Source organism: Polyodon spathula, chromosome 16 (assembly GCF_017654505.1).
Source record: "Polyodon spathula isolate WHYD16114869_AA chromosome 16, ASM1765450v1, whole genome shotgun sequence".
Classification (NCBI taxonomy): Eukaryota; Metazoa; Chordata; class Actinopteri; order Acipenseriformes; family Polyodontidae; genus Polyodon; species Polyodon spathula.
The window spans coordinates 31,648,827-31,662,262 of record NC_054549.1 but is presented as its reverse complement, the minus strand read 5'-3'; the positions used below and the strand labels follow the sequence as shown (position 1 = coordinate 31,662,262).

General features: G+C 34.8%; 1 protein-coding gene across 10 annotated transcripts in view; it reads right to left on the bottom strand.

Moving 5' to 3' along the window:
- Positions 1-13,436, bottom strand: part of LOC121328851 (forkhead box protein P1-like) — a 169,245-nt gene that overhangs the window by 26,022 nt on the left and 129,787 nt on the right. For all 10 annotated transcript variants that reach the window (XM_041273972.1, XM_041273969.1, XM_041273962.1 and 7 more), the window contains 3 exons: positions 10,320-10,470; positions 6,311-6,509; positions 768-872 (listed from right to left, as the gene is read on the bottom strand). In XM_041273972.1, the coding sequence (XP_041129906.1) occupies positions 768-872; positions 6,311-6,509; positions 10,320-10,470 (455 nt within the window). The remainder of the gene's footprint in view (positions 1-767; positions 873-6,310; positions 6,510-10,319; positions 10,471-13,436) is intronic.

The window sequence follows — 13,436 nt, the reverse complement described above, 5'->3', positions numbered from 1 at the left end:
TTTCTTAAACAGTAATATTAAACAGAATACTCAAAGGTTTAATTCCTTTCAGTTTTAAAACAACTGCTGATGCAATCTAAAAAGATCCTCAATGAGAGGTTTAGACAACAGAATAATAATTTTAAAATAATCTAAAATTATATCACACATACTAAATTCAGCTATTGTGGGTAAATTAATTTGGCATATGAAGGAGCTATTATTGCAAAATGGACAGTAACATAATGGATTAGAAAAAGGAATATAATAACTGGTCTGGGTCAGCTGTGTGTTGTAAGCAATCCATTACTTTTACTAAATCCACCAAAAATGAATGCAGAGAGAATTTGGTTTATATACCAAAGCTGTACCATATTCTGGAATTTAACATAGACAAACATGCACAGTGTCTAGCGTATCTGTTGGCAATGACAAACATCCTCTTGTTTGTTTGTTTGGTAGAAACACACAGAATCACCATGGGTACTGTATTTAGCTTAAGAGTCAGGGGGCCCTGTGGTGTACCTCAGTCTGGGAGCAAACACAGCAGTGGCACCACAGCTGAGCAAAAAAAATCAGTTACGTTATTTGGTTTACCAACAATAAATCACAAGCTTTAATAGAATTGTCAAAACACAGTTTATATTAAATCACTAAAAACTTAAATATTACTGCTTCCTAAGTAAGTCAGATGGCTGCTTCACCATGCAAGGCAATTAAAAGGGCATATTTGACATATTTGCAATCTTATTTTAAAAGAAAAGGTATATCTTTGCAAAGTTACTTACTTAAGGAATGATTGAAAATCTTCACATATTGTTTCACAGCCAGGCCATTTGCATACACCATGCCCATACAGAGGGTGGCTGTGTGGGTTATCTTCGTTGGATAAGCTTATGATGAAGGGGGAAAAAACAAAACACAACCATTTTAGTACAATATATGGTATTTTGTAAGGTCAAATTTTTGCAGTAAATGTTGAAGTAGACTTCCAAATTAAACAAAATAAGGATACAGAAATTCTATTTTGAGGGTTCAGTGTAGCCAAACATTTTTTGATAATGAGTAAAGGCTGTAGTAATTTGGACATCATAATTAATATTCGATAGAATGTGCAAATTAAAACGACATATCGGTTATTGGAATACACCATCAGTAGTGAAGGACTGAAGCAAATGTTAAAACTCAAATGCTTTTTTCATAACTAATTTAAACCTTAAAAAATAAGCCTGCCTTAGAATTAAAACTGTGTGTAACATAATGCAACAGAAAGACAAATCGTACAAGAAGGTCTTACACACATAGTGGTAGGAACTCATTTTGTGACAGTTGTGGGGTATGAACTATGATTAAAAATGTTTGTACTGTATGTCTTTGAGTGTGTCTGCAAAGTATCCTCATGAACACAAAGGGTTAACCCTTCAGGAGGATTCCAATCAATATGTAACGATTTAGCTGCACTGATCCAAGTCATGAGACACTTAGATCCAGACTATGTGGTGCTCAGGGAAATGTTGTCTCTCTTGAACTGATCGATGAACCGTATCCCAAAATCTACCTTGTGGAATTGAGTTTAGGACACATGATTGCGTCAACAGTAAATACACTATCTTCCAGAAAACCATCTGGCAAACGTAAGCAAAATATTTGACATTAGTTGAAAATATACTGAAAAAACATGAAGACATACAATAGAATGTATTGTAATTTATCTCTGTTCTTGATTTAGTTATTAGTATTTTTTATTCATAATTAACAAAACATATATCATTGGTTGAAATTTGAGTGCAATTATAACTGTTTTATCGACAGAATACTAATCAAATACTATGGTCAATATTACCCACTTATTCCAATCATAATCTGCCACAGATTATTTACACTTAGCTAATTAAATTCAGATTTAAAAAAAAAAAATCTGTTACGTTGTCAAACTTCTAGCATTGTTACCAATATATATTTTTAAAACACATTAAATAAATACAATTTCAACAAACAAAAATAATTTGTGTGCATCACCCATGACTCCCACAGACAATGCTTTTATTGTTTAGACCTGAATAAACAACTGGAACATTCAGCGGTTCCATTCTTCAATAGGGAACACTGAGAGTTAAATGCACCTTTCACACTACACTAGCCTCTGCAGCTGCAGGCACATCTACAGTCATTGTATGAATGGGACAGACTGCCATATGGACTTAGAAACTGAACATGCTGTACGACTCTCAGCTACAAGTGCCTAGGGGACTGTCCTATATAGGTACCACCTGTGCTTTAGAAGCTCTGTGCTTCTGATAGAATTCACAACCCATGAACATGTAGCTCAATATTCTTACAATAGTGAAAACAAAAAGACACCAAATGTATTTCCTAAAACATTCTTAAAGATCTGTTACAAACCCTCACTAAATATGTATTGTTTTCTGTGGTAATGGAAGTTTATACCAAGTACCTACGATTTTTTTTTTTCTTTATGTGAGGAAAAGAGCTCTGCTCAACATTTCTAAACAATTTTTAATGCATAAACACCATACATGTCAGAACGGCCGAATTAAAATGCTCTATTTTATTTTGATGTGCCAATTCAGCTGGATAAAATAACTGTACAGATTAAAATCTCAATTTGTTGATTTAGGCAAAGCTGTACCTAGAGTATTACACTTTAAGGGTCGTCACAGCTTTTTCTGTACTATAATTGCTGGTACTATAAGTTCTGACTTTTCATAACAAGTGATAATTGTATTGCAATTAGAAAGCAGTGGAGCATTCATGAATGTGGTTAACACTTCTTTTTCAAGATATATATATATATATATATATATATATATATATATATATATATATATATATATGAATTATGCATACACATACATTAGGACCTCTGTTTTGATACAGCTAATAAATAGATGTGGAAGATCCATTATAATGAATTTTTAACATGGCAATGTCCCAATTGATGGAAATTGTTCTGTTTTTGTGTAATTTAAAAGATTTGTTTTAAATCTTTCCAAGTGGGCATGTTGGTTAATTCTGCATTAATAAGATATTGAATTGTAGAGTGTACTGGGATTTATTGTGCACAGAGCTCAGAATAAAGGCAGATGTGCCCTTTTAAATAGCAAATGAGTAGTAAATTACAAAAATTACATAAAATGATCTACATTAGTGTAATAAGAGAACTATGGAATGGTAAATCCTTTGCAGCCTTTTTTTCACCTCAACCTCAAAGGCAACACTTAAATTAATTTTAAAAATTGTCAAATTCTCTAACAGTTAAATTCACACATTCTTAGTCAGGAACTGTCAGGTTCCTATTATTATCTCACAGCCCCAGGGATGAGCTATAATGATCTTGTTACAACAATATGGAAAACGGTGCCATCAAAAATATCACTTTAAAATTAGACATGCATACTTTCAAAACTGACATTGAATTTATAATGCAACGTTTAGCCCTTGCTTGTGTATAACCTTTAAGATATCTGTCTGTATCTTAAACAAAAAAAGTGTTTCTCAGTTGATACCATAAAAGCAAAATAAATCAGCTGAATAAAATCAAAGCATGTAAAACACAGTGAGTAATGAATTCCAATGTTACTGAATGCCCAACAATCACACAGGGAATGGATCTTAACAAGACTTGATTTGAGCTTTGGCATCCTCCCCACAAATCGCACTATAATATCCTTTAGCTCTGAATATTGATAAATATCTCTTCACATCACAAGAGATGTTGCTCTCAATTGGCACTCTCCACCAAACACTATTTTTCCTCCCCTACACTCAAGGGTTTACCCTGAATGATTTCATTATAATTTTCCTTGTAGAAGACAAATTAAAGGCGAGAGCAGGAGTGTTGTGCCAAATCAGATTATTTATCTCTTTAACAGATTGCTGTGCTCCAAACCCCATAGCTGCTGTTGCTGATGGATGCTGGGTAGAATGTGGGACAAGTTCAAGTAGGGATGCTGCTATGCTCCTCTCCAGTAACACTGAATGGGAAATACACCTAGCCGCTTGAACTTGTACTGTTGTCGATTTATGGCACTGAACTGGATAACAAGATATTATTATTATTATTTCTCTCTCTTTTTTTTAAGCAAAATATGTAATATACATTTTGAACTGTCAATTATCAATTCTATAATTAAATATACTTGCATTTATTTTAAATGGAGATGTTAGCATATGTTTCAGCAACATGGTTGAATTTCTTCTCCTTTCAGAGGGGAAGACAATATTGCAAGAAAAGTGCCTGTGGATGCACTTAAGGCTTTAGTTGCAGGCGTCTCAGTGCCTGACCACATTTTATATGACACATGAAACCAACCACATGGTGCTTAGCTCTACTGTAAATGAATGAGTCTCTTAGAAGAAGAGAAAAAAGCATCAGAACGGAATTTACTGTTGTCTGAAAAGATATAAGAACTGTAAAATTCCATCAATTACTGGATAAATGTAAGTAGTGTAATTAAATGTTACATATTATTAAATGGGTTATACCATAAGGTTCACAATTTGATTAATTTAGGACCATATCACAAATGAACTAAATTGCTCCTTTGTGTCAATAATATATTTGAACACCTGCATGCTACTTAAAACAACTTGGTTCTATTTCACTTGAAGCAGCATCCTATTAACAGAGACACACACATTCCATTGTAATAAACACAAATCTTAGTTTCTAAGACCAATTCTATTATGTGGATAGTGAATGATCTCAGACACCATATTAAACATATTTTAATGTTACCATTACTTATCAATACAAGAACATGTAATGCTTTATAACAAAATAAACATTAGCAATCGAGTATTTTAATCTATCTATTGTACTTCAAATTATTTTTGGAACTAATGCCCTTACTACCCCCCCTCACACTCACAAAATTACCAAATGCTTGAATTTTTTTTTTATTCTGAATAAAGACATTTTAGAATATTGAGGATTGATAATGCTTTATTTAAAAATGTACCCAATTCTTTATTTTTAATTTGTTAAAACCGTGTTTTCTCTCGGGATCAACTGCAAGTATTGAAAGCAAATTGGTAGGTTTTTTTCCTGCCTGTTTTCCAGATTACATTTTACATTTGAGATCCTTGTTTGAAGGTGAAGGAAACACCACTAATCCATACATCTTTTGTAATGCTGGTTGTTTACCCTGGTGTGGCAATTCACACTTCCTGTGGGTGTCTTTGATAGCACCCATACACAATGACTTAAGCAAATCAGTGTAACATTGTCATGACGCATAACATTATGCTTGGGTCTTCCTATAATCATGGTCAACCTCTAGGTCTTTGACAATATTACATCCACAGACTGTTGCCTTGGTTGTGGGTTTCACTACTGCGTCTATGAATGCATGAAAGATCCCCCTCCCCTAAAGCATGCACTCTGTTCTGATGTGTTTCTATCTACTGTAGCAAATGCATTTTAAAGACCCACCATAAGATTAATGTAATTTACAGAAGCCACAGTGATATTTAAAAATCAGAATGACATAAAAGCTGAGGTCTGCCCACTTCTAGAGCTGCTCCATTGTGACATGCAAACTGCAGGTTCTCATTTTAAAGTGAGCTATGTGCTGTACTCCAATCGCAACATTGGCTCTCGATGTGTGCACAGTTAGAAAATACTGTAGTATGTTCATGCACCATGGATAATATACAGTTTCACTGCCCCAGAGATTGCAATTGTATGACTATAGTACTTCAGATTGCACATTATGCTTACTAATTTTAACAGTGTAGACAAAAACAGAACAAAAATACAAAGTCCACTTCTGTTTCAAAAAGAATAATCGTATTCTAGCATACATTTTAAATAGTAGCTATATCATTTGCACATTAACATATATCTTTTTGTATAGAATTTCTTGAATATTGTTTGATTAACAAATCCTTAAAACCATTTTGCTACTTCCTCCTTCCGATCCACAGCCATACTTCAAAAGGAGATCCTACATCTGTGAACCCTTCCTTACCTTTGACGTTTGATGGTTTAAAAGGGCTAAACATGTTTTCATTTGCAGTTTTCATAAGGACACAGAGGTTTTGAGCATTGAAAACACAAGTCAGATGCTGCACAGTGAGATCACTCTGCCTTAAGGCTTTTAGTTCAAAGATCACTTCATGAAACAAGAAAAACAAAGTAAACGTGTTATGAGAAATACATGGTTTTCCTTAAAGGAACAGCAAATCACTGATTTCCGAACATCTACCGTGCTTGCTTGGAACAGAAGAGTCTTTGTGCAGCAGATACATAGCTGCACAGTATGTTTGGATCCTGTAGCATGAATGAAGGGAAATGAGCTGTACATACCATTCTCTTTTGGGAGTGTGGCTCACATGTTGTCCATTTGTTGAAGCATGATGGTTTACTATTGACGAATTCTTCGGGGGAGCAGGTGAGTGGATGGAGCTAGTGGACAGGTCCAGGCTTCCGTGGTTGTTCGTCGTGTTTTCATCTTTACCTCCAGTTACCTCTTTCCAGAGCTGCTGCACATCTGCTGGAATCATGCCTGAAACAAACACATTGGATAAATAAATCAATTAACAGCTAATCCAACTGTTGTTGTCGGTTAATTCAATCAAAAGGGTCTGAAACAAAGCCAAGTGTTCATTGGAAAATACTTTACTATGATGTAATGCACTCGCAACAATTTTTTTGAATTCCCTGTGTAATCAGAGCTTGTCTGTTTACAAATCCAAGAATTGTGAACCATTTAATGTCCAAAATAAATTATTTCCTAAAAAGACCTGCCATAGCGATTTAACATTATAGATCAACATATTGTATTACAAAACTAGCTAACAAAATCCACAATCACCACACTACTTTTCCATGTATAATTATTAGGGGTCTACTTAAATCGTCGTAAATTTATGTATTTTTCACGGGTAGGTTGCGGAATAAAATTAGGATTTCGCGGATCTGTTTAAACATTAAACAAACCTATGTAGACAGTATTTCAGAACATTATAAAGCCTAAAAATAGTGGTACTTGCTTCCTTACTAAAACAGAGTGCTGTCATTTGTTAAAGGCAAGCATGCAGCATCCCCCTGCAGTTGACTTGCCCATACATTGAGACTGCACGTTCTGCATCCACTCAATTGGTTGGAAGTTAAGGCAAAGCTTTGCCAAGTTATACAGATGTGCAACTCAATTAGAAACATCCCCAAAACTTGTTTACCCAAGGGCATCTTGCATGCTTTAATAAAGGCAATATATGCAGCACATCTATTGTCATGTTATTTGTCCCATCCAATAATTCATTTTATTAGTACCGAGTCAAAACAAAGAAAACGTGGCTACTCTGGTCAAAAATTTCAACTGCGAAAAAGAAAAGCAGCAGGTTGAAGCGAGGTGGCTGTGCTAGATCGTGTAGTACTGATTTAACCTGCAGACAGGAATACTTTTTGTCTGGGCTTACTTTCCAGTTTGGTTTCTGAAAGCTGTTTATTTTACATTCTGTTCAGCAGCCTCTGTAGTAGCCATTTGTGTGATTATTTCAATCTGCATGTACAGTTTCTTTGGGAAATATCTTGAAAATGTCATCAGCTGAAATATACTTTGCTTTTTCTGCCGTGTGGTTGCATGCATTGAATTTACTGGTTTGTGCTGTATTTGCATCTTGGAACTGTACTAAGTTGAATTGCATTTGAGGTTTTCCTTTTGAAGTCAAACACACTACATCAAGTAAAGTGCTTTGGCTTAATGTATTCATGTTGTTGAAAATAACAGTGAGATGAGGATCTCAATGCGATCAGCAAAAAAATATTTTTAATTTGATAAGCTACTAAAGATTTTAATTATGCTCGTAATAGAGAACATTGGTCTAATGAGGCAATGGACTCAAGAGAGCCTAAGTGGCCAAGAACTGTGAAGTGAGTCTGATGGGATTGCTGTATATTCACAGCAGATCCTTTGCATTTCAAAGAGCAGTAAATGATTGCAGGACAAATCAATAACCTTTCCACGTTCTTACGTGCATGCTAGCTTTCATTCATTTTAAAGTGTATGCTGTTGCGTTACTGACAACTACAATGAATGCATATTTAACACAACACCACAATGCCAGAAACATTTTGTAATTAACAATACCTATTTAGTTCATGCAAATGAACTGTATTCTTCTCCACTTTAAATGTTACATGTTACACTGATTATAATCTTAAAATTGAAGTTACTGTAGAACATTACTCCAAGGAGAAGGTCACTGCACAACCCACTGTCCTGTTTTACTGCATCTGAACGATCATTTTGCAACACCTTGCAAAGTGACAGTGTGCAATGTATTTTTAGCCAACATGCTTGACAGGACCGCCTGCACACTAACAATTGTCTGACAGCCATGGTGACCTCAACACCACTATTTACTCAGATGAAACAATGGTGAATAGACGTCTCTGATGATTACAGAATAAGATGAGACCGTGTAAGTCAATGTGTCCCTTTACCATCTTACAAATACATTATTTTTATTTTATTTTGTTTCAGGCTGGGCTGTACAGTACATTTTGCATATCAAAGCTACTTAAAAATGCTGAAAATGTTAATACATTTAACTCACCTGCTACATTTTTATATTTATTATATCTATTTTTAACACAAATGTTATCGATGAAAGTAATATGGATTTGACGATAGGTTATCTGATTATTACAGCAGACAAATGGAAAAAGGAGTTCTGAAAAAGCATATTGTACTATATAGTCTTTATATGTTTTTTTTTTTAATACAGCACTGGTTTATCTTTTCATTTTCCATTTATCAAAACAACTATTCTCCTCATTAGAGGTTGAAAATACAGACACTGTTTTAAAAAATGTATGTTGTTGGGAAAGTTGATTGATTACTGCTTGCAAAACTCAATTTCGCAACCCCAGGTAGCTCTGGCTCAAAGACAAGCAGAGTTCTTCAACCTTTTTCTGTCCTTGAACCTCCATACCCAGGTGACCATGTTCAAGCAAGCAGAAAGTTGATTTAAGGTTCATAATGACATCAATTGAGGGCCATCATCCTTGGAATAAAAATAATTACCTTGTATCCCTGCCTCTTTAAACTCTGAAGTTTCTTTTCATGGAGCCCCAGTTCCACAGGGGATGATGACACCGCTGTTAGTTTATTGTTCCATCAGAAGCAGACCTTTGGAGCACCTCTGTTTATATTTCTGTAATCACTGGCATACTGATAGGCACCCCTTAGGCTTAAAATATGTTCTTTCCTAATGCTACAGGAACTATTATCCATACCACACAGCTAACCAAATCAATCAATGACACAAGGCCTGTATTACCTACCGGTGTCCCTGATGTGTTGCTATATGGATTACACTTCATGCATCGCCACATTCTTTGCTTTCATATTACTAACAAATTTGTCTTGTCACTGTCCCAGTGCCCTCTTTTGGACAACGTAACTGATGTTCTTCAGTAATGAACCTCACGATAAAAAAAACAAAACAAAAGAAAAAAACCACACAACTCCTGGGTGGTATGTCTCAGAGCAAATAAAGACAAGGTAGCCAATCCCTTCTGGCTCTGGTTTAGGAACAGTTGCTTTCAATGGCATCTAGCCTGACAGCTAAAGCTACCTGGCTGGAAAAAAATACAAGGTGCATTTAAGCAAGTTAATCCCATTTAAGAAATAAATAAATAAATAATCGATTTCGAAAAGTAATAAAAATAATAAAAGACAAGGAGCCTTACATTTACTCTAATGTTCTGAATAGTCAGGTTCAACTACTAAATAAACCACATTTAACATAATTAACAACTTTTTGGTATTTACTACACTGTACTGCAATTGCAAACATAATTATACCAACTACACAATTACCTTACATATTACAGTGTAATAAATGTAGTCCTCTATTCTTTCTGCAAGTATGTTCATTTAAGTCTTACAGAGAGCAGTTAGTCAAGCCTTCTTATGTAGTCTGAGTAAGCACACATGGGTCAAAACATTGATGCAGGAGCTCAAAGGTCTCAAACATGTGGGAAGGATTATTTTTAAATGAGGAGGCTCAATAAGCCTCAACAGGAACCATTTTAGCTTGCACCTAAACAAGGAAGTTGAAACATTGCTATAAAAAATAATAATACAAAAAAACAAAAAAAACAAAACAAAAAAAAAAACATCTAGGTCACATTTATCTTGGGTGGGGCCGGTGGAGCCTGTATTCCTAAACTGTACTGTTTTTTTCTGCCTCCTTCTATGTTGTACGTTCTACAACAGTAAACAAAATGAAAACCAGCATGTGCCCTGCAGTAATCCCAGAGTGCATATTGTATTAGTTGACATGGCAGAAGTGATGGGGGTGCTTGCCTTGAGTCAGCTGGTGTACGGGAAGGGAAGCCTGGCCTGGCTGGATGGTAAGCAGGCCTTGCCGCTGGAGGTTCAGGAGGTGCTGCTGCTGAAGCTGCTGAACCTGCAGAAGCTGCTGCTGGAAGGCCAGCTGCTGAGCGGCTACCTGTTGCTGATCAAACACAAAAACATTACATTGTTACAGGAATGTGTCGTTACATTAAAAAAAAAAAAAATACTTATATATATATATAATATATATATATTATATATATATATATTATATATATATATGAAATATATATATATATATATATATATATATATGTTACCATTTGTCACCACATTAAGTCAAGTACAGTCCAGTGAAACATTCAACCCCTGTACATGAGAAGACTTACATTCTTTACAAAAAAAAAAAAAAAAAAAAAAAATCATATGTTGTTAATTAGCCATGACAAACCATGAAATAACACTGTAAATCATTCATAGAAACAACCACGGGATTTTAAATTACACACATTCATAATTCAGCAAACAACATGGGACAATGTTAAGTGTTTACTATGCAGGGCAGGCTTACATTTCCTTTCGTTTTTCTATGCTTTAACAATTGGCATGAAGTACTATAAACTTTTAACCAATTAAAAGAATAAATAAATAATCCACTCAAGTAAAATAAAATAAAAAATAGAAGGGTGTTTGCCTAAAATCACATCAATGGCAGGGATTTATTAATACCCAGCAGGTGGGTTTGACAGAAAGAGGTTGTTTAAAAAAAAAAAAAAAAATACCTGCGCACTATATACATCTTCTAAGCAATTCAACAAGGCATTCAGAAGTTTTCAAAAGCTTTCATAAACACAAATATTCCAACATCCTAACTGACCCATTCACATATTTTTCCTAATGTATGCTTGACACATTTTATGTGGTTGTTTTACCATGTTAAATGGCTGTGAAACTTAAAGAAAATAAATCCAGGTGTAAGACTCTTTCCATTTGACAATGTCTTTGCTGTGTAAGGAGTTCAGTGAAGCAGAACAATGTTAATTTTTTTTTTGGCTAGCAAGGGGAATTGTTAAACATAGATTTCCTCTAATAATTATCAGAGTGATACAAGCATAATAAACAGAAGGAAATTATCTAATATCCCCAATCTACCAAGAACCATAACAGCTGTAAGATAGTACCAAGACCGTGGCTAACAATAGTGGAAATTAATTTAACCCTCCAAGAACTGAATAAAGTGGATTTAAAATAAGCAAAAGATGCCTATTTTTTTTTTTTTTTTTTAAACAATAATAATAACTATAATGTAACAACTGAAACAATGAATAGTTATATTTTTAACACATATTATTGAGGAAATGTTGCATATGATAAGTCAGGATACGAAAGTATACAAACCAATTGTCCAAGAAAGAAATTAAAAGCAATGTATGCTGCCAAGCAGTGTTCCCCTCCCAATTACCAAACACAGGATACAAGTCAGTTTGTTTACTTCTCACAATTGAATGCATACAAAAAAGGTCTCACTGCAGTCCTGCTGTCAGGTCAGCAGTCAGTGTTGAAACACTGAAATACCTAGATAAAACTTGCATTTTTCGCTCCCTCCCTAATGTGTTTGTCAAAGGTCTACAGTGTTTTCCAAGGGCACACCCAACAGTAACTGTTTAAAAAAACAAAAAAACAAAAAGTATGGTCTGCTTATTTGATCACATTGAATGCAATTTAAAGTATACAGTCTAACAAGTATACTATTTATTTACAGGGTGTATTTAGAATCTTGTGGGGCTAAGAGGGACTGTGTTGACAAAACAGAGAAAGATAGCTCAGTCTGAGATGCTCTGATTTAAAAAAAAAAAAAAAAAAAAAAAAAAGGGTTTATTGTTTTATTTTGAAGATCAAAAACAGAAACTCAAATGGTTTCTCCTTGCTTAGAGCATGCTGTATTAAAATACAAACAAAATGGAATATCGTATTTAATTTAATAAATTAGGTTTATTAGCTCATATTATAATTATCATTATTATTAACATCAACAGTAAACATTTTAGATATCTACATGCTGAATATGAGTTAATAGTGAAAGGTAGTTGGAGGAGTAAATTCATTTAAGCCCCTTCCTTGTTAAGATGTAGTTATCCGCAAGAATAACTGGCATATGAATAGTTAGTCTGCAGGTTTAAATGCTGTACTACCTTTTCTTAAGGACAGCACTACTAAAAAACAATGACCCTGTGGGAGTTAAGGAGAACAGCAGCTGCCATTAGCACCCCAAATAAATATCTGTTGGCCTTTAAGCTGAAAATTGCAAATGACTTTGCCCGTCACATTCCTTTTTTCCTGTTGTCTCAGCCGATCAGAACCCTACGCACTCTCCCAGCACGCACGCTTACATTAAAAACTGCGTCTTACAGACCAAAGAAGACGTTAATAAGATGTGGCAACAGAAAGAGAAAAATACAACCCTGTACAAATGACAAGAATGGCAGTGGCAGCCCTTTATTGTCAGCCTTCAAATATAAAGTTAAAAGATCTTAGAAAAACTATATTTTGATGCCTTTAAAATAAAAGGAGCACAAAGAAACAATGGGGGGCTATTGTCTGCAAGCCATAGGGGAGATGCTCCATAATTCTTATTCTCCCTTTTGATTGCTGTTAGAAATACGATTCAAAAAGCAACAGCAGAAGGAGAGAGCCTCTTGAGGCTAAAGCCATTTCCTGTGATCATACACAATGCGCTTCAAAAGTTTGTTTTTACCGATTCTGCTGATCAACTGTACCTAGTTGTACATCAGATGCATCTCAATGACAAGCTGTATCTAAGGCTGAGAAACAAGCCTGTCAGTTTGATTTATGGAAGCATCAAACCACAACTTGTCCAAACTGGAGCTTGCAGTTCATTAATTAGAGAGCTGTGACTTTGAAGTGTGGTTTTGAACATTTGGCTAAGTGTATATGCATTATTGTGACTCTCAGGAAGAGAAAAATTGAAAATTCTGCCTGTCTTGGAACTTCTTTTCACCACAGAATAATAATTTCTTTGTTCACAATGGCTGTACCCCAGTCATTAACACACATTGAACTGCTGGTGATAAGCAAGCTCTACTGAGCTAGAATAAAACAACCAAG